The following is a 26721-nucleotide window of genomic DNA, read 5'->3' as shown; positions in this document are numbered from 1 at the left end:
GCAGTGTCCTAAGAAGAATAGCTGCGCAGACCTGTGTGTGTGTCTGTGGCATGTTTTCAGCATGTTTACAGCTGGATCTTGTCATGCTACCATCAATCAACTCTGCATGATGAAGAATAATGGGAGTGGGAATGAATAGCCTGTGTGTGTGTGTGATAGCGAGAGAGAGAAACACATAGGAAATGCATTCCAACTGTCTTGCTTTTAATGGCATTTTTGTTCTCCCTCTCTTCTTTTCTCTTTTATTCACAGCTTGAGGTTTGCGCTGTGCTACGGGCTCATCTCTGGCTGAAGAGATTTCCCATCATGTGACAAAAGATGGTTTAGGTGCCAATGTCTTAAATCTAATGAGACAATAACAGAGCGGAATCTTATTTCGTCCATGGTTTCTGAAAATGAAAAACATGAGGATGTGTTTCTAACTGTCATTTCCCAGAGGTTCTTTTTCATCCTGACATGGAAGTTTTATTCCAAACTCCGCTGGGAATCATTTTCTCAAACAAACTTTGGCATTGGCCTTTGGTTCTTGCTAAGCAGATGAGTTTTTAGTGTCAGTTCTGGGGGCTTTCAATGATGTAGGAAAGACCACGGTTCAAGTTTTCATGTCACCAGCTTGTCCTTAATTCACACTTCACTAATTCCAGATGTATTGTGACACATCTATAGGTTTTCCTCCAACTGAAACGTACATACTGTATAGGTCATTTTTTCAACCCCTGAAAATGTACATATAGGTCGCTTACAGTCTGGTTTCAGTACACACAAGATCTGAAGAAATTGACATTCTCATTTGCTGTAACAGGGTGTCACTCACCGTCGTCGCTGTCCGTTCAGAGAGCTGAACCCTGTGAAGGAGCGGCTCCTGTGGACCAAACCTCCATCTGAGGGAGAGTCAAATCGCAGCTTCACTGACATCCTGCCGACACACAGAGAACGAGAGAGAGAGATCTGTTGTGTGTGGGTTGACTCATGGGCCTCATACACCTATAGGCCTATAGTCTTTATTCTGTGGTGGAATACTGCCATGACATACAGCACGTGTCAAACACATGTGGCCCGCCAATCAATTACATGCGGCCCGCCAACCACTGTGCGAGGTGATGGAATAGAGACAGAATATAAGACTAAATGTTTTTGCCGGCAATATTTTTTATAATAGTAATAAGACATTCGGTTGTAATCATTGCTTTATTAAATGTATTACACTCAACATGAAATTACATATATTTAAGCTGTTTTAATCACAGTTATCCTCGTCATTATTTGCTGCTACATTTTCAATTTAATTCTCTGTCTTTGTGCATCATAAATATGTTTTTATTGTGAATCATTTTATATCAAAACAAGCAATTTTACTTTGCAATTCTGTCTAATATCATAATAAATATCTTATATTGACCACCGGCTACTAAATAGTTGTTTTTTCCACTTTTTTTCCTATGTGTCGGCCCCCGCATGACCAGACTAGTTGCTCATTGGCCCCCAGGTCATTTGAATTTGACACCCCTGACATAGAGTAAACGTGTAGTGTACAGAAAGCATCATATAGACACATCTGGTTGTCTATACATGAGTGTGTAGTTAAACAGCGACTTCAGCGGTTTCACGTTTCTGTTTAGACTTTCATGGCTTGGTTAAGGTTATAGAAAGATCCTGGTCTGGGTCAGGACACGCAGGCATGTCTCTGCTCAGGCCAACTGTTTACTCTTAATTTGGTATTTGATTTGACAAGAATTACTGCAGAGGCCAAAACATGTCGACATGTTCAATACATTTTCTTCATGCCTTCTTGTTATCGCGTGTATCACCATCTTTGTTGTCTATTTTCACCTTCTTGTTTATCTTCAGTTCTGTTTCACACACACACACACACACACACACACATGTTAGCGTTCACATCAACAAGACCACCCTTATTGTCAGACAGTCCAAAAACAGGAAACTCTGGGACACATTAAAAAAGAGGCGCATCTTAACACACACACACACACACAAACACACACACACAAATATGTGCACACATTGGTATACAGATGGAGGGCAGTTTTACATTTACAGTACGACTGTGGAGCCTGTGCAGAACAGATGGTGGAGAAAGTTTAGACTGAGAATCCAGTGTTGAAGGTGCAGAGCATCAATATGATGATAATAATCACCTCGACAATGTAAACCCTTCAGAAGAAACAAGTGTGGCTCGTCTCCTGTGTCACATATTTGTTATTTACAGGAAAATCCAACATTTTAACTTTACTTTTTTTTTTAAAGCACAATTACAGACAGTAAATCTGAGATGGCTCTCAGTTCACATGGTGGTTTAACATGGGCTTCTCTGTGTGGGGTTATTTCATCTGTGTGTGGGTTTTCTCTGGGCGCTCTGGCTTCCAGAGGGTGGCTGTGGCTCAGGAAGTGGACCGGGTCGTCTTCCTATACCAGAGGGTTTTTGGTTCTGTGATGTATGAATATGTATGTGAACGGGTGTGACTGTGAAAAGCAGTCCACAGTACAAAGTCCCAAAGGCGGCATGGATAAAAGATGGATGGACGGATAATGGGTGAATAATGAATGGGTGGGTGGATGTTTTGTTCACGTCAGATGATGCTGGTTCCCTCTAATATCTGAAATCTCAAAACAACGACAATTCTTTCCTTGCAGCTGCACGCCTCCACTGACCAGTGTAGTTGCAGGAAATATGACCACAGTGTGCTCTCTGTTTCTGGGTTACGGCTCTGAATAATGACCAGAAATCTGAAATTTTAGTATAGATAGTGCATTAATTCTTAATGTGTTTGAGAGGTCACAGAGATCGTGACCGGACCCTGACATTTAGCCACCAAAATAAAAATAAACAGTTCAGTAGTCACATGACTTTAAGGGATGCTGGGATATGCTTACACCAGAATGGAACAGATGGACAGACATGATGAAAACATAATACCACAGATTACATTAATGTCCAAAAGACTTCCAGATGATCTGTCACATATGTGATTAAAAGTGTCTAAAGGTTTTCAGTTTTTATCTGCATGAAATGTTGGTGTTTCAGATAAAACTGCATTCTGGAAACTGCATAAGTTATACTCTGTTATTAGTAAAAGAAAGGCCAAACAGTGAGGAAGTGGGCGAGTATTTCGATTGAATAAATCCCATCATGTACAGGATTCAGACACAGGTAAACATTTACTCTCTTTAACTCACTGTACCCTCGACTTCAATCCAGTTGCTACTGAATGATGGATCACTGAGAATTGACACAGATATCTTTACCTGTGTTTGTATGTACATGCAGCTGTTTTCTTTGAAATGAGTCCTCATTAAACACCTGCTTAATTCAATGAGAAAAAAAAAAGTTGTTTGGATTTACTGTCTTGCTGAAGAGCACTTAGGCTGAAACAGGGGTCATCCAGTGTGGGCATAATGTGCTGCCAGAAATAACTCATGTGAAGTCCCACAATACACTGTGGTCCTGATCCCAAAACCAACACTGTTGCCATGCAACTGCACATAACATATGAGGATGGAGAAACCCGGTGTGATAACTAAGAGAGCACGTTTGCCCCAGAGCTGCCAGATGAACTGTCAGTTGTAGTGGAAAGTAAATGAACACATGTTTCATGGAGGTTCGAGTAGTGTGTCTTATTTGAGTTAAGGATGGGGTGACTGGGCATCTGTACTTAAATACAACTTTGAGGTGTTTGTACTTCGTCGCCTGAATATTTAACACGACTCCTGCTCCAGTGCTACTCAATTTGGTCATTCTGCCCCAATCACCTGTCATTTTCCATCATGCGTCTTCATCATGTTCCTCGACTTACCCTACTGTCCGAGTCAGCTGCTGCTGATCTGTGTGTGTACTATTTTTGTTGTACAACAGACGGGGAGTTGTTTATCAGGAATATTGTATTCAAAAAACGGCGTAGAGGACATTTGAGCCTTATTCTTTGTAGATGTCTGTGAAGGTTGTCACTCATCCAGGTCATAATCATCGTCTGTTGTGAGGTGACTGGAGTTGCTTGAGTTAAGTTGAGTTGTCGTGTGATATAGTTGATTTTTTTTTTTTCTTGAACGTGAACTGTTAATAAAGCAAATGCCGTGTCTTAAGGGTTAAGAAATTTAAAACATGAGAAGGCTCAGCTGCGAGCGTCAGGACATAGTTCATGGTTATAGCTGAACGCCTCATTGACCAGCTGTAATGAGCAATGTGAAGACTGATGCGTGCTCGCTCTCATGTAAGTGATGTCACGATAACGTCCGTCTCAACATGTCTTGTCTGCACCCAGTTTCTCTCCAGTTCTTCACAATGTCAGAGCAAAGGTCACCTGCAGGGAGCTTCAGCTACGCTTCAGTCAGTCATGGCATTTGTTGTTTGCCCTGTTCACACAGGTGTCGCAACAGGGAAGCAAAGCAGAACAGAAGGCACAATTCCTCTGGTTTGCTTTGGTGTGGTTCGATGTTGGACCCTGTGGGTCCCATTTGCCCGGGGACCCCAAAGTCTCTTGAAATGCCCCTGCATCACACTTCGAGGTCTCCTCTCAAACACATCGCCATGAAAGAGCAGAGACAGGCCGATGACAGGAAGAAACATCATGGATCGTATGAAGAATCAAGCACCAGACTGATCCCGAACATCTGTTCATAAAGCATGTCCCACATTCCGTTCAACAATGTTTAAAATTCGGACACACCCTCTGCTTCTGTAAATGAACTGTTCAAACACACACGCGCACGTACACGCACACACACACACGTACAGCTGAGGTTGTTAGTTGTGGTGATTCCCATCTTCACTGTTTGCACAGAGACTGTAGGAAAAAGAACGAATATGTGAATGCAGACAGAGTCTTTGACATCACTTCACATATTTCTTATTTTGTTACACATTTTGGGATGCCTAGAAAAAAATGAAATATGATGATGCATCACATTTATTATCGCATCATAACGGGACCATGTGCAAAAAGGGAAAACGACCTAAAATGGGTTTGCAGGTGACAAAAACAACCCTAATTAAATGTCCTCTTCCGTGGTTCTTCTTTAGCTTGTGGAGAAAAAAGCATTTTCCTGCCATTTTTATTCAGTTTGATTGATTCCACTGATGATTAATAAGCTGTTGGTCGCCTGGCGTCGGCGTGCAGGTCACTGAGTACATCTGCTGGAGCTTTTTCGGTTGGAAATTCATTCGCTGCTGACTGAAAATGACTGGAGAGCCGCTGGAGTGAGGACATGTGGAATCCGATATTAAGTAAATAACACATTAATGAGCTAAACGCACGTTTTTACTGATGTACAGGACAAAAAATATATATATATTAGCTGGAATGTGACTCAAATTGAGACAAGGGAGGTACATTCCTCGTGTGAGGAAGAATGTGGGGGGTGTTCTGCACACGTGTGTGTGTGTGTGTTCATAGTGCTTCGAGGGGTGTCTGGATGAAAGCTGAGGTTCAGATCTGGTCTTAAACAAAACTGGCCTTGACCTGCAAGTGATTTATGGGGTCCCAAGTGGTGAGAAGGTGATGTGTGCATGTGTACACAGATTTCTGGCATAAACACTGACATTCTCAGGATCAGTGGTCCTCATGGGAACCAAAACCTGGTCCTAATGAAGCAGAACCTGCTTTATTGAGGCCCTGGTTAAAGATAAGATGTGAATTAGTGTGGTTAGGTTGAGGTTATAGGAATAAAGTGGTTATGATTAAGGTTAGAGATAACACTGTTGAGGCTGTCCAAGTAAATGGAAGTCAGTGCAGAGTCCTTTGAAGGATAGCTGCACAAACACGTGTGTGTGTGTGTGTGTGTGTGTGCATTTGCCACTGCAGATACAGTGCAGGCATCTTGTGAGGGTCTGGTGCGTTGTGACCAGACCCCCACACACACACATTAGGACACCACATTTACTTCCATTCCTTTAGACGGCCTAACATAAACTTAATTCCCAAACTTAACCACAATATAAATCTTAGCCCTAAACTTAACCAGTTCCTCACCAGAAATGAGGTTCTGATGAGAACCTGGTCCCCATGAGGACAACTGGTCCTGACAGAGTTGGTCAGAGAAGTTGTTAAAGGGTAAAAAATACAAGCGCTAACACAAACACCCACTATCACTCTCCTTCAGCTCAGTGTAATTATCCTTTGTTCTACTTTCATATTGGCTTGGTCTTGATTCGAAAATGATCAGTGACTTCCCTCAGCTGACAGGGTGTGGTCGAAGCTATAGTGCCAGAACTGGGGCCAGGGTTGGGTCCGGGTCTGGGACTCTGGTGGGGAGTCCTTAAAGTACAAATCATTATTTGACCAAATTTCTTTGCCAATGCAAATCTAACTGCACTGATAATTCTGACGTGATAGAAGAATAGCCATTATTTACAAGTCATGTACTAAAGTTTATTTAGATATATTTGTTATTGTTATTTACTTATCTGACTCATGTTAACACTGATTTAAAGTGATTTGTACTTCAGGGCCACCGTACAAATACGCTTTATTTATGAAATACACTGAACCCTCTGCTCTCAGGGTCAGGAAATGCTGAGTCAGAGAAGTAATACAATAACAAATATCTAAATAAACTGAATAAATTAGCATATTTACTTGTGATTCTATATGCTTTCATTTTGGGCTTGTCCTTAGTGGGTTCTGATGAATGACTAAGGAGATTAAAGACGTGGGAAATGCATTATTTCATATTCAGAAGTGAGCATGCAAGTGTGTGTGTGTGTGTGAGAGAGTTTCTAATATCTTGCTCACTCCTTTTTAACCATTCCTCTACAGTTTAAACATGTGTTTTCGTTGTCTGATGTCTTCTTTTCTCATTTCTTTTTCTTCTACACGCCCACCTCTCTCTTTTTCTCCCCTCTTCTCATCTTCCCACCCTCTGTGGCTCAGAGAGCATCTGTGATCTCTAAGAGTCTGCTTTAAATTACTTTAAGTGCTCCACTGGGGCTTTGTACAATTTCCAAATAAACAAAATCCAGAAAATATCTTTTATCATATTAAGATCAGAAAACAGACCCTTTTTTTCTCTACACTCTTGTACCAGTGGAGATTTTTAACCATAAATAATGGGATCAAAGATTTTCTCTTGAGAGACAGGAAGAGTGAATGAGAAAGGGGGAGTTTTGTTGCCGCTACAGTTCAATCATCAATGCCATTGCGATGATTTTGTCACATTTTATACCCTGTGATGACACCCTGTCATTACTTTTTGGCTCACTACCAAAAAACATGACTGATTGAACTTATTAAACTTCTTTATTGGAGAGAGGTCAGAGGTACAGGATGACTAATGGCCTCCAGGGTGAAGAACTATGTTCTTCTGGCTTAACACACACACACACACATGCTTTCATACACATGACTTGCTCTTAGTGTTCCTAAAATAGAAAATGTCCAGCATATGTAATGCAGTTTTATCGCTGATATGTGTATGATATGACATTTCTGACGTAGAGATGTTCCAATACCACTTGTTTGTGTCCAATACCGATACCGATATCAAAAATGTGGGTATCTGCCGATGCTATGAAGCTGTAAACAACACATTTGTGCTTTGTCATTTCAAAGACATAATTATCCAACTGTGTGACAAATATTGCTCTCCCAAATAGAAGAAATAAAGAGCCCAAACATGATTCAGCACTGTGCATAGTGAAGCATGTGATAAATAGGATTTTTGGATCGTATCGCATACTACATTTTCAGCTGTCTGATATCCGATCCAATGATTTTGACCAGTATTGGACTGATTCCCGTCCCTAGTTAAAAGTAAGTATAAACATGTTTACTTGTAGCATAATTTCCAAAGGTATTTCCAATGTAATGGTAATTTCAGTTGAACTGGCCTAAGGCGAAAATGCATTAATTACCTGCTTTGGGCTAATGTGGCCACCCGAAGGCTGCTAAAAGCGGTTAACAGGTTCCACATGAAAGATTTTTATCCACTAACCTATGTTCAGTTGGATGGCTTGTCATCAAATATAGAACTGAGATTTCTTGCCATAATGTGTGCGACGTGTGTGATGAAAAGCCATTAGAGAGATCAGGGTGAATTTAGTGGTGGCGGTCCTGTATTCATGTGCATGTATCTCATGAGTCGGTCTCAGCGTCGTCTGCATGGTGATGACATTTCATTGGACAAGTTGGACACGTTGACATAATACCGCTCTTCCTCCCTCGCCTGCACTCTCGCAGGGACAAGGTGGAGCTAAGGTGGAGCTCTCCAAGTAAACTTACTGGTGGGGCGGTAACATTCGCGATGAAATGCGCATGCTGCCGTCATAAGCGCAGGGAATTCAACATGGAGTGTTTTATTGCCTATACTTACACTAAGGGGGACCACGAAAACATGACTGAATATTCTTTTTCCACACTTTGGCGACTGGTAGGGCCTCCAGAGTCCCAAATATAAGTATTAAAATGGTTAAAAAGTTGATTTTGCATAATATGTCCCCTTTAAGGTACTTTATCATGGTTAGTGAAGGATTGTGGTCCTGGATAAATAGTGAAGAAAGCAATGTTGATGTCATGACTTCTACTGTGACTGGTATTATTTGTTTCTAGTTGTCTCCTGTTTCATGTTGTCTTGTCTTGGCTCATCATGGGAGCGGCTTCCTTCACCTGTGCTCCTGTTCATCACACCTGCACTTCATCAAGAGCTGCTGCCTTGACTGTCGTCACCAGATTGTTCTGTCTACACCAGTGAGTGTTTTGTCATTCATTTTGATCCACAAGTCTTTTTTCTTTTTCTGTGCTACATTCCTTTGCCGCCTTTCTGTATGTTCTCCCTGTGTGAGCGTAAGTTTTCTCTGGGTTCTCCGACTTCCTCCCACAATCAGAAAACATGCAATATGGGGATTAGTTAAATTGGGCACTCTAAAGTGACCGTAGGTGTGATTGTGAGTATGAATGGTTGTTTGTCTATAGCCTTGCGATGGACTGGTGAACTGTCCAGGGTGTACCCTGCCTATCGCCCTATGTCACCTACAGTACCTGCTTTAGCTTTTTCCTGCAATATTTCACCCTGTAAATAATCCCCTTAGAGCCACTTCAGGGTATCATTCTCAATAGTCTCTTGTCTCAGTAAGAATGAAACTTTATTCGACTTGCTCGAATAAAGTTTTGTTGTTTTTAGCCCAATCTGACCCAAACAAGATTGGTCTAAGCAACACATTTGTGTCATTATTGGTCAATAATTCCATTTTCGCATGTTAGAGTAATGTAAATCAAGTCTTCTTAGAGAGATCCAGACTTCTGCACCTCCTCTAGTCTCTATTTCCAACCATGGAAGTCTGGCCCATGACATGGAAACTTAATCACAGGACAGTTCGCAGTCAGCTGTACCGAGCAGATGTTGCATCCATGTCCCTTCAGTGCAAAGGTCACTATTCCAGTATTGTTAACAACTGCAAAGAAACCTAGAAAAATGTGCTTTTCTCATTGAATGGCAGGGGCTCAGGACACACGGCCTCCATCTCGAAAAAAGGAAAGAATCACTGAGCGATCGACTATTTTTCTAGCAATTCTGTCTGCTCCAGCTTTAACCATAACCATTAACTTCACCCCAGACCTTGACCGAGCTTTCACATAACCACAACCTTGCAATGTATGGGATTCAGGAAGTGAACCATTGTCCCTGGTGTCTAAGTCATGCGCTTTGTATTATGAGTAGATCTTAATGCCAAGTGTTCTGTTTGTAGGAGAAAGGGGGAAAAGTAAATTATCACTCCACAGAAGTGAATCTCAGAAATGGGAGATCAAGGTTTCTGACACACAATCAGAGGCTAGGACAGAAATGTTTCCAGAAAAAATCAGATTGGCTCCAGCTTCCCTGAGATTACGATATTGACAGATGGATGGATGGATGGATGGGTATATTACACCCGACAGAGTCATGATAGTGAACCATATCTTTGAATTCTGGTTGGTTTCCATCAAAATGGCATCCAGACAAACCAAACATCTACAAGCAATGGATACGCGATGATGTATCTCGGTATCGCGGACGATATTGACGAACAATAGTGTTGCAAAATCAGACACTTGTGTCTTCACAACACGCTGATGTTTTGTTTTTCAGACTCATTCCGTTGATTTGTTGTCTCAAGTGACGGGATTAGCACTGCACTCTCAAGTTGTGAGAACACCAGCTTTCATCAGTGTGTGCTGTCAAAATGTTTATGTTTGGTTTGGAGGCGAGAGAACGAAGAGGCATGGGGGGAAAGGGAGGTGGTGAGGATGGAGGGGGTGAAGTGCTCGGGGTGATGGGAAACTTTGATGGAGAATACTTTTGTGTCAAAGTACAATTTCGGAGAACTGTAGTTTAAAAATCTTCAGTTTCGACTTTTATGACATGTCTGACACCGTTTTACTGCAGGTAGTGAGTGGGTCAAACTATTTCTCAGACTTGGTTGTTGGACAAACAACATAGTGTATGATGTGGTCATGTATTCTGAAACCTTTGTACATAGCCAGGGCAGATGTTTCCCACCTGTTTCTTGTGTTTTTGATTGTTTTGTTTATATGTTTTGCTCCACTAAAATAAGTGTCTATGGATTATAGCTTCATATTAGTTTACTGTCTCAACGTGAGAAAAGAATCTGAGCACAACCCATGGCAAGAAAGTAGATAATATTCTTACAGAATGCAGAATTGCAGTTCAGATTTCCACTGGTGTTGTCACAACTGAGGGCTAAAGGTCAACAAGACCATTTTTTATTAGAAACAGGCTTTTCAAAACTGGCTAAAAAAGCACAAACTCTACAGAATGACCTTTTGATGGTGTTATATTCTTACTTTTTTTTTGCTCTCATTTCTAACCCACTCTACAGAGCGGTCTCTTATTTTTCCCTGCTGCGTGTATTGTGTTGTTTAGTGATATCCAGTCTTCCTGTGTGTTCAAGTTGAGCCAAAACAAAGATTAAAAGACTTTAAAGTAACATAATCTTTGAAATCTACTCTGGCATGAACTGTTTCACACACTCCATCTATCAATGTTTTCCTGAGGAGATACAAACATCTGGGGTCTTATCTCGCTGTCCCTCACACACACACACACACACAGCAGACTGTGCACATCTGTGTGTACAGGCAAGCAGATGAATATAATACTTCTCTGATTATGTTTATCAATAAACCACTGAGTGTGGAACTATATGTACTATGGTTTTTAATCTGTACAACAGTGTAGAAAGGAACTGACAGAGAGCCTTGTCACGCAGTATTCGGTAAATGCCCCCTAAAGGTTACTTACTTTGTTGCTGTGCTTCGTCTGATGGACACATCAAAACATGTGACGTTGCCTTAGGTCAAATTCAGGTGGGGTCACTTCATCTTCACACAGTGCTGAAATAAAGAGAAAAATCCACAATGTCCACTGTTGTTTTTGACTTGGAAACAAGTAAAGAAACTCTGTCTTTATGCCTCGCTTCATTTCACTTCCTTTCTCCTAGTTACTCTTTGCTTGGTGTTTGTCTTTCCCTGTCAGGTGAATGACATGAGGAGGAGGAGGAGGAGGAGACACAGAAGAGAAATCTGGCTTTGTAATCACTCTCTGCAGTCTCTCCATGGTTTTCCCTGCGATTAGCCCTGCTGTCAACACCACTTCAAGTGAGCCTTCACACACACACACACACACACGCACGCAATTCCACTGCATACACTCCACTGAATGTATTCGCTTCTTTCTCTTCATCCTCTGACACAACCACATGTACAAACGACACAACAGACATTTCTTTTAAACTTGCTTCCAAACAGTGTGCGTTTGGTTGTGCCCACACTTGAAAGGAATCTTTTTTGTCTTGTAATGGTTGTCTTTACATTGCCCACATGGCATAAGGGACGGCTGCATTATTAGAGTATTTAATTTGACTAAGACTGTATCGAAGTCAACAACTGTCTGACCAATAGTTAGAACCAGCTGCAACTCATGACTTCTTTGCCTTATCAAACACAAGAACACTTGAATATACATCAGTGTGATATGACATAAATCATCGATATACGTTACATGTCATTTAGCAGACGCTTTTATCCAAAGCGACTCACAATGGAATTGGAGTACAATCAGCCAGGGGTGGAGTCGAACTTGCGACCATGGTGTCTTTCGCACACAGGGTACCGGTCTTAACCACTTAGCCACTCCACCCCCGTATACAGTACACTTGATGTGTTTTAGTTTGATCCATGATCCATGTCTCCATGGCTAACACGGAGGGGACAAGGTTCTTGAGATACACTGCAGCCAGACACTGCTCATCACGCCTGAGTAGCTGCAACTTCGTCCGTCTTCATGTACACCAGGGAAGTCACCTTTTATCCGACATTTAGATAACCATTTGAACTTGAGTGTGGAATCTCAAGCTCAAACATTCTGCATTTGGCTACAGATACCATATTAGATTGTGTAAGAGTGTAAGAATATGACATCAGTTACAGAAACAGCAGCATAGCTTACCATTTTCTTCTGCATACCATGCATTTTTTCCTTCCAATATTGGCTAATAATAATTATTATTATAAAGATGAATGTAAATCCTTGGAGAAAATAACTAAAAGAATCCACTGCAGATGGGCAGATCCACTGGCCAAGTCTCACAAATGTTGTTTACTTGTTGCCATGGCGCTGCTCACTTCCCTGACATGTATAACTTAATCACCATGTGCTTGTGTTTACACTGGAGAGTTTGGCAGTAGCCGCGTAGCTAGTGTTTTTGTCAGTCAGTTATCTGAGGATTTCGACAGTATGTAGTTTGTGAGCGGACAGCTGAACGTTTTTGTTGATTTTCCTTTTCTTCCGTCATGAGTGTGTAATGAAACCTGCGTCTTCTCAGGATCTCTGGTGGAAATTGGTCTGTAATTGAGAATTGTGTTGCTTTCAGCTCTTTGCCGTCTTCCCTTTAACGGCTCAGTCTGCGAAATGTTAAACTCCAGAGAAGCCTTTAGCTCTTCAGTGTCAACTGTGAGGTCTAGCGTTTGAAGCTGATCTTGTATGGTTAAGCTAATGTAAAAATGTACTGCTCCAGTTCTACAATTATATCATCTGCAGACGATTCCAGTTTTGATATATTTTTGGCAGTTCGAGGATTCTTAACTTTTTTTTTTATGCTGCGTTTTCACCACCAGCTGTCTTAAAGACCAATTCTTATTTTGTTAGGGTCACAGCAGGTTCTTCTGTTCTTTTATTCCACACCTGATACATGCCAACGTCTGCAAATTAAACACAATACATGTCATAGCAACTCAGTTCAGCTCTTTTCAGCTGGTGATCACTACCCGCCTTAAGGAATCCTTAAATAATCAGTTACAACATATTTGCAAAAATAAACTTTAAATCCTCTCCTTCCTTCAATCCTGTATAAGGTTTCCCTAATTTTTGCATTTCAGTCATGATTTTGCTTTGTATTAGTGCAGCTGGAGCACTTACAAAGTAGAAACCTGATATCTGCAGAAGAGGAGGATGCATATGCATGGCACAGCACGCAGGACTTCACAAAGTCAAGTCTCCTGTTGCTCTGGGAGCTAAAGTTTGGAAAATGTAGCTCAAATCCTGTAACACTGCCAGAACTGTTAGCTGCCAGCAGAGTAAAAAATCTATGTCAGCTACTCTCTTTAAAACCCCCTCACACATTGTATATACTACTGCTGCACTTTGCAACTCGGTCATTCTGTTAATAGACAGACACTTGGACAAGTTACATGACGATTTATTCTTCCGTTTTCACATTTCCAAACTCATTATGATTGGAAGAGTCAGCCAAGAGCCTAAAACTTAAATGTGAAGCTCCTTCATATCTCATACTATATGTGAGAATGGGCTTTTTGTGTGTGTGTGTGTTTTTCCTTTCACATGATTGACTTTACTTGGCATAATGTGGGCCATTGAAAAGGCCCGGTGGTGTGAGCTCAGCCAATCTGGAATTTCACCCAAGTGTGAAATGGAAATTCTTGCGCTGCCTCCTGAGGCCATGAGCATTTTGCTGAGACAAAATGACACCTGAGGGGGGCGCACAGCGTCCCGGCACTGCGGCAGCTCATTAAATCCACCGTAAAATACTGCACGTGTCATGTGTTTAGCTGAACACAGGTCATTTGTGATTTGTAGTCCAGTGTGAAATGGGAGAAAAAACCGAATTTCCTCTTTTCACCGCCGCTTGCTATACCTCAGCAGGTAGAGCGGAGCTGTAGTCATGACCAGGACTCTGCTGGTGAGACCGTCTGAGAACCTGCAAAAACCGGGACTCGACGTCTTCGTCTTTTATGTCAAACAAATGCAACAGTGAGAACAGTGACAGTCAGATGGACACATGTTCGTGAGGAGGCTTTTGAGAGTGTTTTGCTCTGTTTAGTTATGTTCACATCACATTATTGTTGTAATAACAGCATACTTTATACTGTAGGCAGATCATTTGGTGCGAATGGGCCATTGTGGGCAAGAGTCACACACAAATATGTTGCAAAGTTATGTTATAACTTTAACTTGAATAAAGAGAAGTATGATTTTATTCAGGAGGTTAAAAGCGACTTTGAAACTCTGGGTCAGTACATTAAAACGTATCAAATGGCAGATGCATTCATCATCCATTCATCCCTCCATGCAATGCAGTGTCTCTGCAAGTGGTGAGACAGCTGGATCACTGCAGGATGTTTTTCCTCCAGAAAAGCAACAATCACTGTACCTGCCACTTCCATGAGGCACCATGCGTGTGTGTGTCCATAACTTCACCATATCAAATTCAACCTCAACATAACATTATGGACATAACTCCGGTCTGTGATGGGACGTGAACTCTTGTTTCCTTCATGAAAGTATGAAAGTCACACTCCACGCTTGCTACTTCCTGCATTAGCATTAGATTTTCGTCTGTGGCATTGTCATTGGACATTATTAGATTGAAGTTCACCTCAGTTCAGACATGTTGAGTTAAGTTGTGTTGAGTGTAATGTGTCTCTTCTGTCAGGAGTGAACATAGGAGGAGGGGAGCAGGTGAGCCGCATGGTGAGAAATGATGCAAAAAATGTCCATCCAGACACACATACATACATACATACATACACACATGCATACATGCATGAATGCATACATACATACATACATATATACATACATACATGCATACACATACATACATACACACATACATACATACATACATATATACACACATACATACATACACACATACATACATACATACATACATGCATACATACACACATGCATACATGCATACATACACACATGCATACATACACACATACATACATACATGCATAAACACATACATACATACATGCATAAACACATACATACACACATACATACATACACACACATACATACATACACACATACACACATACATGCATACATACATACACACATACATACATACATACATGCATACATACATGCATACATACATATACATGCATACATACACACATATACATACATGCACATACATACACACATACATACATACATACATACACATACATACATACACACATACACACATACATGCATACATACATACACACACACATACACACATACATACATACACACACACATACACACATACACACATACATGCATACAGTGCAAAGCTACATTCCGATGTTATGAGTTGTTCTTGATGTTGAACCATGTGGTGAATTCCACAGGACGCTCTAATATACGGTTCATGAGAAGCCGTCGAACCAAATTAGAAACCAAGACACACACACAGTGAGAGATTGACCTTCACTTTTATCTGCATGGCTGGATTGTGTCTGGTTTGTGTTTTTAACACGAGCCGCTGACCTGTGGACCAGGGATCAGAATATGGTTTTGACCTCTGACCTCTTTACCAGTGCTAAATGTGGTGTGAGTGTAGCAGTGTGTTGTGTCACAGTGGACTCATGGGGCTTGTATATCACTGTGGAGTCTGGATGAACCCTCCACAGTGTGACTTTCAGGTTTTAATTATTTGTTTGCTCAAACTAAAATGAATTTGGTGGAAAAAGAACTTGGAAATGGGCATTTTCTTAGAAACAAATCTAACTATTAATGTCTGTCTGAGATGGGTGAAAGCATTAAAAGAAAACTAACATCTGGGGATCATGAATGGAGAGCTTATTTTGAGGACTTTCATTACATTCTTACTTTATGAGGCAGCACACTGCAGCGGACTGTGGCAGGAAACATGTTGGAGAGCAGACAGGAGCTTACAGTTGTTGTGAAAAAAACCCCGCACAATGTATGTAAGTGTATATGTGAAAGCTCAGGAAACATTACAACACACTGAAAACGATTGTCACAACCTTTACAGACTCTTGATTTGTAATCCTGAGCGAACAATTTTGGATGAGGTCATGTTTTGGCAGAAAATGAGACAGTGTGAAGAGAATTTGCAAACCTTCATGTCCAAAATTTAATAATAATATTATTTCTGTTATAAATGCCATACACTTGTATTTGCTGGGATTGTATTTGTGTCAATCCAGTGATCCTCTGACTGAGATGTTCATTGCTGCTCATTTTGTATCCTGACACAAATCCAGCTTTGTTTGAAGGTGATCTTTCAATCGTTAGCGACTGACAATATGGCCCGAAAGAGGCTGGGATCAGTAGCTGTGTCTTATTCATTTGAACAGGTTTCAAAAGCCCTGCCTAGAAATTTTCCAGCTGTGGATTGGACTGAAAATCATTAAATTACACACTTCTCACCCACTCTCCAGACACACATAGTGCAAGGACAGAGGTTCAGCTGCAGAGTGGGAGTGAAAGAGGCAACGTTCTCCTTCAGTCAGTGACCCATCATCATGGTTTGAAGCTGTTATTTTCAAAGGACTCACAGGCTGTACCTGTACTGTTGTGATTGAGCTCAATTCAGGCTATATTGCCTTCAGATGGACACGTGAACTACTTTCCGCCACTACAGAACGTCCCGTGCAGCAGTCAAGTGGAACTCGTGAACTCATAATTGCAACATGGGAAGTAGTATAGGACAATCCTAAAAATGGAGCTCTAAAAACCAACCAAACAAACAAAAACGTACGAGTTAAAAGGAAATTCTGAGATTTTTCAACCTGGGCTAATTGGTCCAGTCAATCAGTTTAGCTTCAATATCACAATGTACTTTTTCATATCATTCTATATCATTATCATTATCATTATCATTATCATTATGAATCGCATCATTATTTGCATCGTTTAAAGGTTCCCCTTTACTCTTAAGTGGAATGTAAAGACAGGAAAAGGTTATTTTGGTTTAAATAGTGTTTATTTTTCTGAACTAAAATCTTAATTCCTATAGGTTCAAAGTTTCAAGTTTTACAGGGGAACAAAACAAATTCTTTGATCAGTTTACAATAAATATTTTAGATATCTCGTTTCCTTTGTGGAGCTCAAAATAGGTTCAATTGTTGGCAAACAAACCCGGCAAAACAAACAGACAAACACAAATACGACAAAGTATGACACACTTCACAGCTCCTCTGCAGTTGGTATAGCAGGGGTAGAACTGTCTGAGAGAAATGTTGGTAACGAGGGTCAATTACTATTATCAGCCGCTTAAATCTGTTATTTACGACTGGGCTTAATTGCACCACGACTTTGGCAATAAAGTAGGTGATTGTGTATGTGATATCAGCGTTTTTGTCACATATGGCAGCGTGCTAGACAGAGAAGACACTATGGTCTGCTGTTGTGATGCAGACATCAAATTAGTTTTAAAGGGAGAGCGACTTGTTTCTCAGACTGTAAAGTCTTTGATTGTGTGTTCTCCTGTGGATGGCACTGCTTCAGATGTCTTCTCTGTCTCCTTTGGTAACACTGTGACTCGCGGCATGTTGGTGTGCGTGGCTGCGGTCATGAAAGTATGACCGCACATACCTCCCCCTGCTTGTCTTACACTGTGTGCGTCAGCCTAACATGACACAGAGTTCTGCAGCTATTCCAGCCACTTGATCGATTTAAAGCGCCATTTCTCTTGTTGTCATTGGGTGTTCGGGCTCAAAACCTGGGTGAAATGAGTTCTCTCAAAGTGCTGTCATGTGTATTTTGCTTTTATATCAAGGAAAAGTTCTATCGCGATATATGTTGTTATCGCTTCGTCGCCTAGCCATACTAAAACGTAATAATATGGGGCAACTGCATAAAGGCCTCATTTTTAACCTCAATAAATGGCTTTAATTGTTTTTGTAAGAGTCTCAAGTCTCACTCTGAATTCTCATGAGACTGATGCAGAGAGACAGAGTGGCCACGTTGAGAATTCCCTAATTCCCTTTCAACAGGTAGTGAATATGCCAATGGGGAGTGTTCAAATGGCGCCAGCTAATAACAGCACACAAAGGAGAGTCAGTACTCTACTCTAAGGCTGGACGTTGCATATTGTGTCTTTAAGGTAAAAAAGTGGCATGATGTCGTAAATCAAACAAGAGGCTCTCTTTTGCACCAAGTGAACACATGAACATGATTCTGTGTTGTCCAAAACATGGTGCAGCAGTGGGTTTGGATTTTCAGTCTGCTGTGGATTCTTCTTCCAGTTCGTCATTTCTCCAGAGAGTTCACTGAGCTGGAGGTCACAGACCAGGAGGCAAGATCGTCTTTGTGTGCCTCTATACTCGCATGCTGATGTCTGATTATGTCACGTCATGACTACTTGGAGATATATACTGTAGGTATAGGTGGTGTGTCTGCATGCCTAGTTGTGGAGGGGAAGACATTAGGGAATTGCGTTGCTTTCTTGACAGGATTAGCTTGTTGCTTTGAATCACTGGGGCTGTACATCTGCACACGACACACACAAGGCTTGTGTGGCTGTTCTTGTTAAGACACTGCACACCATTCTGCCTCATTAGGACCAGGCTGTTGGTCTCCATACCTGGCAACAGCTGTTTCATGGCATGTAAACTGACACATGCACACACACACACACACACACACTCCACCATCACACACTTCTTCTTCTTCTTTCGATTCTCACCCTATGTCCTCTTCTGTTACACCAACTGTCCTCATGTCCTCCTTCACAACATCCATGAAGACTCTGTGGTCTTCCTCTTTTCCCCCTGGCCGGCAGCTCCATCTTCAACATCCTTTGTCCACTATATTCACTGTCCCTCCTCTGCACATGACCGAACCATCTCAACCTCACTTTTCTCGCTTTAATCCCAAACCGTTCAACCCAAGCTTTTCTATTACAAAAAGAACTTTTTGGTTCAAGCGCTTCCTTTATTTTTCCACCTGCCGCTCACACTGTCATCACCATTTAGTTCTACTTCTCTCCCTGTTCTTTGCCAGAGCAGTGGTTTGAAAAGGAAAAAACAGAGACACAGAGTTTACAAAAGGGTAACATTTTTCTCAGGAGGTGTCTTCTTTATTTGCAGTATTTATGCTAACGTGTCTGAATGAATTAATGACTTAATGGTTTATTGATGTAAAAGTGCTCCACATCGCATCTCAGATTAGACCACAAAGCAGCCAAAAACAGCCGAGTTCAGTCCAGACCTGAGTTCACTCAGCTCCAACAGGAGGCATTATCATTAACGTCACATGTTTCAAACGCAGGTATTTAATGGAGGTAACAGAGCTGAAGAGATGATACAGTATGGTTTTATTGGACTTAACCCATCATGTCATCTTTCCTTTTAAAAGTGCTGAGGATTCATCCTGTATGTTGTTCCAGATCTGTGCAGCTGTTTTATTATTAGGACACTGCGTTGACTTCCATTCATTTGGACCGCGTAACCAAAGCATTATCCCTAAATGGGTAAAGTTAAATCAGTTAACACTTAACCATCACTGTCCTTAACCTAACAACAATTCAAATGTTAGCTCTAAACTTAACTAGTTTCTCAGAAATTAAGTCCTCCCTCATAAAATCCAGGTTTTGGTCTCCATGAGGACAACTGACAAGATCAGTGTTTATGCCAGAAAAAGTCCTAACGAGTCAACAATTACACACACAAACACACGCACACACACACCAGTGACAATAAACCCACAAACACCACAACCATAAACATCTGCACAGTCCATTAGTGCACAAAGACAATGCTATTAACCTCATAATGTGTTGTGTAATCATTATAATGCGTTGGCATCGTCATTGTCAATAGAGCCTTTACTGTAAAACTAGTAGAATTTAAACTTGGCTGCACAACAGAGGCAGCTGCACCAGCTTTCTTACGAGCGCATATACTTTTCCCTCAGCCTTAAAGTGTTGGAGTTAAACTCAAAAACAAGCTCATGTGGTGTGACCTCTAAGCAAGTTATCAATTACCCATATCACAAACCCTCCCCAAAAGAACCTCAGGAAATCCTGAAGTGCATGGAGGGGCACAGAGAGACGGAAGTAGACAGACAGAGATGTGGAGTGAGAGAAGAAGGCACAGAGCGGACCCTGACCTGGCTTGTTGGGTTCATGTTTTCTCTGGACGCACATAAGCTTGAGCTGCTCTCATTCAGGGCGTTCATGAGAAACCCATGCTCATGCGCAGGGACACTGGAACCATTTTTTTTTTATTAAAGCTGGTGGTGGTATTTTTTTCTGTGGGGTCAACATACTGGACAGATCAGTGTAGCAGCGCTGGTTCTCAAACGTTTGATTTCGCAATATTTATAATTGAAGAAATTATAAATAGAAAAGAAAAGAAAAGGAGGAAACGAGGCAACTCACCGACCTGGTGCCTTTTTCTCAGATGCACTTGGTTTCTCGCTTTAATGTTTTTATATATTTATATTATATTATATTATATTTTCCTGAGATTTGATGTTCACATCATTTACAACAGCGAGAGAATGTCTGGAGCATCGAGTGGAGGTTTGGCTCGGGCCAGCAGTAGGCAGGCAGGACATTCACCTGTGCTGTGAATTTTCCAGAGCTTTTTCTGATGGATTATTTACTAAATGTGACCAGGGAAAATGTCCTCAGTAACATTTGAAGTCATTTGCATGTTCATATACAGCCCCTGATTGTGGACATCACCTGCTTTGGGTGAAATGAACCTGCAGACGACCTGTGTGCTACCTTTCACACCAATGCAAGTAAACAAAGCCTCTTTTCCAGTGCCATGGTGAGTCATATTCCACCTCACAAACATGCCGTTAACTAATGCATCAGAAGACAACGTGACTACATGCAGACCAGTGACAGTGTTACAATGGTTGCACCTTTATATCCTTCAATTTGGTGCCAAACTCAGCAGCAACTGAACTACTTTAGATCCCTGCTTGAAATGTAACATCTGTTTTTATTATCATTATTTTTGTAGCATTTCCGTGCACCAAAGTAAGTTAATGAGCGACGGCAGAAGAGCGAATGAGCCGCTGAGCATTGCTGTAAAACGTAAGAGCACAAACGTTAAGGCAGAGTTTCCTGTGGCAGATGTGTGCTGCTGCTGTTTGTGGAGATGAAACTAAAGACCTGACATTGCAAATGTGAAACACACAAGTTTCTCAGTTATTGCTGTGGATCGAGACAGATCACAGACAGTCTGAACTATAGACCATACTCCTCCTGCACTGAACCTGTACAATAGTCGTTACAGACCCATCAAAGGTGAAATGTGCCAAAACTTTATCATTCATTTTTCTTCGTAGTCATTAGCGGATGTTTGAGTGTTACAGTTCATCCTCTGCAGGCTTTGGTGAGGACTCAAGAGACGCAAGGTCACAGTCTGCAATTGGCAGTCACACTCCTCCTCCTTCACACTCTCCACTATGTTGAAACTGAACGCATGGTTTCAAAATTAAGATTTAGAAAATGCTCAGAGGTATTGTAGGTATTGTATCAGGAGCATCAGTCGAGCAGTGGGTTGGCTTGCAACTCAATAAATGGTTCAAATCGTACAAGTGTCTATAGTACATGGACCATCAAAGCCAAACCACCTGCAGCAGCAGATCTGCAGAATAGTTGTTGTGCAATAACCTCAAATCCACTAACAAACTTTTTATTTATACAAGACAAGTTCTCAGAAATGTGCTTTCTCTCTTGGAAACATGAATCATCTTGAAGACTTGTGGCAGCCATTGAGGGTTTAGTTGAGGATGATCAGTTTAGAGGTTTATATTTGCAGTTTTTGATTGAAAGCATTCATTTTCATTTAAAGCATCATTTAAAGATTGAAGAAATTCAGTTGTTGCTGTTTTATTTTGTTATGTTAAAATGTTTGGTTATTATTGTTTGGTTATTATACCCCATACATTCAAATGATGTGTGTACTTCATAATTTGCATACAATAATCCATATGAATAAAAAGTACTATGATGTTCCACACTGCAGTATAGTTCAACATACAATAGTTCTTGGTGTGACAAAACAAATCCACACTCTTCAAACAAGAATGAATAAAAAAATGTGCAGAAAGTCACTAAATTATTGTCAGAGTATGACATGACTTTTATAAATGTTTGAAGAAAATCCTCAAATAAATTGTTCAAATAAACCCGAAGATCATCCACCAACCAAACCAAACAAACAAGCCAGAACATGTCCTCCTCCTCCTCCTCCTCCTTGTAGGGACATTAAATATGTTCTTTCATTCTTTAACTAAAGAGTTACTCATAATGCAAATCTTCAAATAATCCATTATAGCCACTGAAAGCATATTGAACTTACCTGACTGGATGTGGAACCGGTTATTTCCAACTGTCACTGCGAGTCCGCCACACCAAACAGCCTCAGTGGACAAGTCATTTCCAGCACTATCTGTGTGTGTGTGTGTGTGTGTGTGTGTGTGCCTGCATGTGTGTGTGTGTGTGTGGGGGCTTGGCAGCTGTCTGCTTGGTCCTGATAGCATTCAGCAGCTTGAGAAGGTTTCACATCGACGTCAGAGACTTTAGTTCCTCTCTTCTTCCTCTCCTCCTCCTTCTCCTTCCCCTCTGTTCTCTGTCACTGCTGCTCACATCTGGTCCACAATTTACTTTCCAGCTCTGCCTCTATTCCTCCTCCTCTTCCTCTGTTCTCTCTCCCTCAGTTTCTTCTCCCCTCCTTTTTATTCTGTTTCTCTCCTCCTCCTTTCAGCGCTTCCAACTCTGACAATCTGCTCTTTTCCTATTGTCACTTGATCATTTTCCAAACTTGGCTTTCACTTTCAGCTCCTTCTCTGCTTTCCCCTGTCTCCTTTTCTCTCTCCCTCCCTCCTTCAACACTTTGAACACTTGTCATTCACTTGTCCTTTTCTTAGTCTTCAAGATGCTCCTATTTTTTCAATTCCATCCAAATCAAAAAAATCCCTATTTGTTGTTTCTTCCTTCCCTTGGAGATACTCTCTATTCCTCTCCCTCTTTCGTCTTCAGTTTGCTCCCCTCTCCTTCCGATCCTTTGCTTTCTTTCTTTATTTTTCTTTTTATGCAGTTGAAAAAGAAAAACTTTCAGAATCCCTCCTCCTGTCCTGTCCTTTCCTCTCCCTGTCTCTTCCTCTTCCCCACTCCCCCTCTCTCCACATGGTTGAGTATCATGTTTGGCTTTAAACTGAAGAACTTGGCTCTTTCATACAGACCACATACATCAGTAACACTGAACCACAGCCGTGCCTTAGTGAAAATAAACTTTGCCACCCTGAAAGCCGACTCATTACGTCTGGATCTATATGATTGGAAATGTTTCCAAAAGAGTGGAAGTGAACATCTAAGAAAAAGCAGCTTCTTGCAGAGGCATACTTTCCCATGATGCCATGTTTAAAAAAAAAGAAGAAGAAAAAACAACAACTCATGAGACTTTGCACAGTGACCCAGGACATTGAACTTGCTTGAAGTTGTTATGTTTGTGGAATTCTCCAGATCAGTCTGAGACAAACTGTGATGTGGAGATATTGTCCCTTATTTATCAAACTGTTGTAGATCCACGCACAGGAAAAGAATGATCAAACATTTATTTACATTTACAGCCTCATCTATCAGGCCGCAGATACAAGTTCCTGCAGCCATCAGAGTGATTTACTTTTGATCTTGCTATTATCTTGCTTTGATGGTTTTTATCCTGTATTGTTTTGTAACTTTTTATAATTTTTCTTTGCACTGTTCTTTTGATCCTGTCTTTTTTACTACAACACACTGTTGTCACTTTATAATCACATGCTGTGTGGTATGTGTGTGAGGAAGCCAACACACTTCACTGTAGACCAAATCTACCCTTGGGTATAAGTAAAGTTATGAAATATGGTTCAGATGCTTCATCGCTAAAAAAATGTAAACCAGCCAAGAAGAGGAATCTATCTGATAGGAAAATCAAACTTTGACATTATAAGTTCAATTAACTAGAGTTATTTGTGAAATCATGGGGCGGTGAGTGACAGTCACTTCATTGTCTTTACTGATGATCAAAGGAAGAGCCTAGTTTTAAGTATCAGACCTGAAATATGAAACAGCCTGAGACATTACTGTATAGCAGATAATTATAATAAGGCTATTGTTTCTTTGCAATACAAGATGATAATGCTATACATAAACATTGATGAACACATTTACTGTGGTTTTGAACCTTATTATCTCACCATCAGTGATGGACTGGGCTCTGATCTCATGTGAAAGAAGAGTGACCATCTGTTTAATAGCAGCCAGGGCCACTGACCCGGTGAGCCTGCTTGCCCAGCATTAACTTTTACCGGCTGCAGTCCATCAGTCCTGTCGCAGCCTGGTTTATGGTATCTCATCTCTTTCTCATTTGTATTCACTAATATGTTACAATCTATCCTGTACCGAGGTCACATCTGTGAAGCTAAATAGACATTAATAAAAGTGTCTGTGCCTGATTTTAAAATGACAAATTAGAAAATAATGTATTTTAAATACATCAGAAATACTGCCCACAACCTTCATGTGGAGGACAAAGTGGTATACAATGAATGAATGAATGTACCGAGTCTCCTGCAGAGAGAGAAAGAGAGAGAGAGACAGCCAACGGTGACGCAGAATGATGAGTATTATATTATATTTATATTGTATTACAGCACTAACATAGTGAATCATAATTAAAAGTAACAGCCTCCAGGACTTCAGAAGTGTATCTCAGACATGCACGCATAAAATACAACTATAATGCAAAGCTGACAGGAAATGTATCTCAATAATTGGTAAAAATGGTTTATTCCTATAGAAGAAGCTCATCAATTCTCATCCTATGAATCGTGTAGTTAATCAGCTGCCAGGGTTTAAGCTGCTGAGAGGCACATATTTACAAACACACCCACACAAGGGTGTTAGAAAAAACATTTCAGACATAGATTAGTGATCTTTTTATATCTCACACACACACCCACCCACATCAGAAATATGCACTGATATTTACTTCAGCTGGTACATTCATATGTGCGCACACACACACACACACACACACATGCGGCAGGCAGAGATAAAGCAGAAGGGGAGCGTGTGTATCTCGTGTATCTGGAGGCCTCCGCGTCTCCACTCCCTCAGCATTCACTCACTATAACAGCTGACTGCTCATTTGTGTGGACATTCATTGCTATGAAAAAGTCACCATAAGGTTTAGGGTGAGGTCAGGGTTACAGGTAGGTTTAGTGTTGCTGAAACACACCACACAACTAAACGACTAACCCTAACCTGCAACTTAACCCTTAAAGGAACACTTCACCGATTAGCATTTAGCTTTGTATTACTAGAATAATGAGTCTTAAAAGTGCAGAATTAGTGTTGCAGTTTCAAGCCTCGGACCAAATGTCACTGGTGGGCACGTAACAAAAAAAAAAAATGAAGATATTTCTGGACTCAGGGGAAACTGAGGTTTAGAAGTACAATTTTTGAAAAATCCTACCACCTATTCTACTAATACAAAGCTAAATGCAAATCTGTGAAGTATTCCTTTAACTTAATTCTTACCCTAAAACCAAGTCTTAACCCATGAGTCAGGTGTGACAGGAGATCCAGTCAAATGTCCTCACTTGCTCTGTTTGTGAATTGAATAGCAAACACATTATGCAACTTACCACAGTTGTTAATGACACAAATATAATGCGTTTTAATTGGTGTACAGTGCTGGTGCGTGTGACAGTTTACTTTTGTACAAGAAAATACTAAAGAGAATGAATATTAAGGTATATTATTCACTGAAGGTTAAATAAAAATTATTACTTGTATTTATATGGTGCATGTCAAAGTACCCAGGGGTTGCTTCATATAAAATAAAAAAAAATAAAAGAAAAGAAACTAAGTCGCAATAGTGATAATAACAACTAAGATTTAGTTGGTGTTTCCTGGTCTCTGTTAATCTCCTCCACACTGCTGTCACACTGTTAACCCAGTAGCATGATGCCCTCTGCTGTTATCATGGTGCTACTAAGAGTGTTCGCCCCATTTACTGTAAACCCAAACTCCACGGCGGGGAGGAAAAACACCTCACACACCTCAGGTGGAAAAACATAATGACGATGCTCAGACTCCTTTTCACGATACATCCATCAGAGCCAATGTCTGCTGCATCACATCAAGACCCCTTATACGGCCAGTACTGGCCTTTCACGATGTGCTATTTCCTAAAAAAAAATATTTAGAAGATTATTCATACTGTGGTAGGACTTCTATTGTAAGAGATAGACAGCGATAGCCAAATTACATGCCATAGTGCAAAACAGTGTACAACTATACATTAAAAAGAGTGTGATTTTCATCTTACACTTTACAATACAATCCTTTTTTATTAGGACAAAGATTAAGATTGAGATTCTTTATGGAAATTCAGGTGTTACAAGTACATAAAAAAAACAAGTTAAAAA

The 26721-nt window shown here is 40.8% G+C and overlaps 1 protein-coding gene across 1 annotated transcript in view; it reads right to left on the bottom strand.

Moving 5' to 3' along the window:
* Window positions 1-22727, bottom strand: part of ripor3 (RIPOR family member 3) — a 35629-nt gene extending 12902 nt beyond the window's left edge. The window contains exons 1-3 of the mRNA XM_044024727.1: window positions 22608-22727; window positions 11248-11339; window positions 815-916 (exon numbers count right to left, since the gene is read on the bottom strand). Coding sequence (XP_043880662.1) covers window positions 815-915 — 101 coding nt within the window. The 5' untranslated portion in view covers window position 916; window positions 11248-11339; window positions 22608-22727. The remainder of the gene's footprint in view (window positions 1-814; window positions 917-11247; window positions 11340-22607) is intronic.
* Between the last annotated feature and the right edge of the window lie 3994 nt (window positions 22728-26721).

The sequence above is a fragment of the Solea senegalensis genome, linkage group LG4, assembly GCF_019176455.1.
Source record: "Solea senegalensis isolate Sse05_10M linkage group LG4, IFAPA_SoseM_1, whole genome shotgun sequence".
In the NCBI taxonomy this organism is placed as follows: Eukaryota; Metazoa; Chordata; class Actinopteri; order Pleuronectiformes; family Soleidae; genus Solea; species Solea senegalensis.
This window is presented reverse-complemented; position numbering and strand designations above follow the sequence as displayed.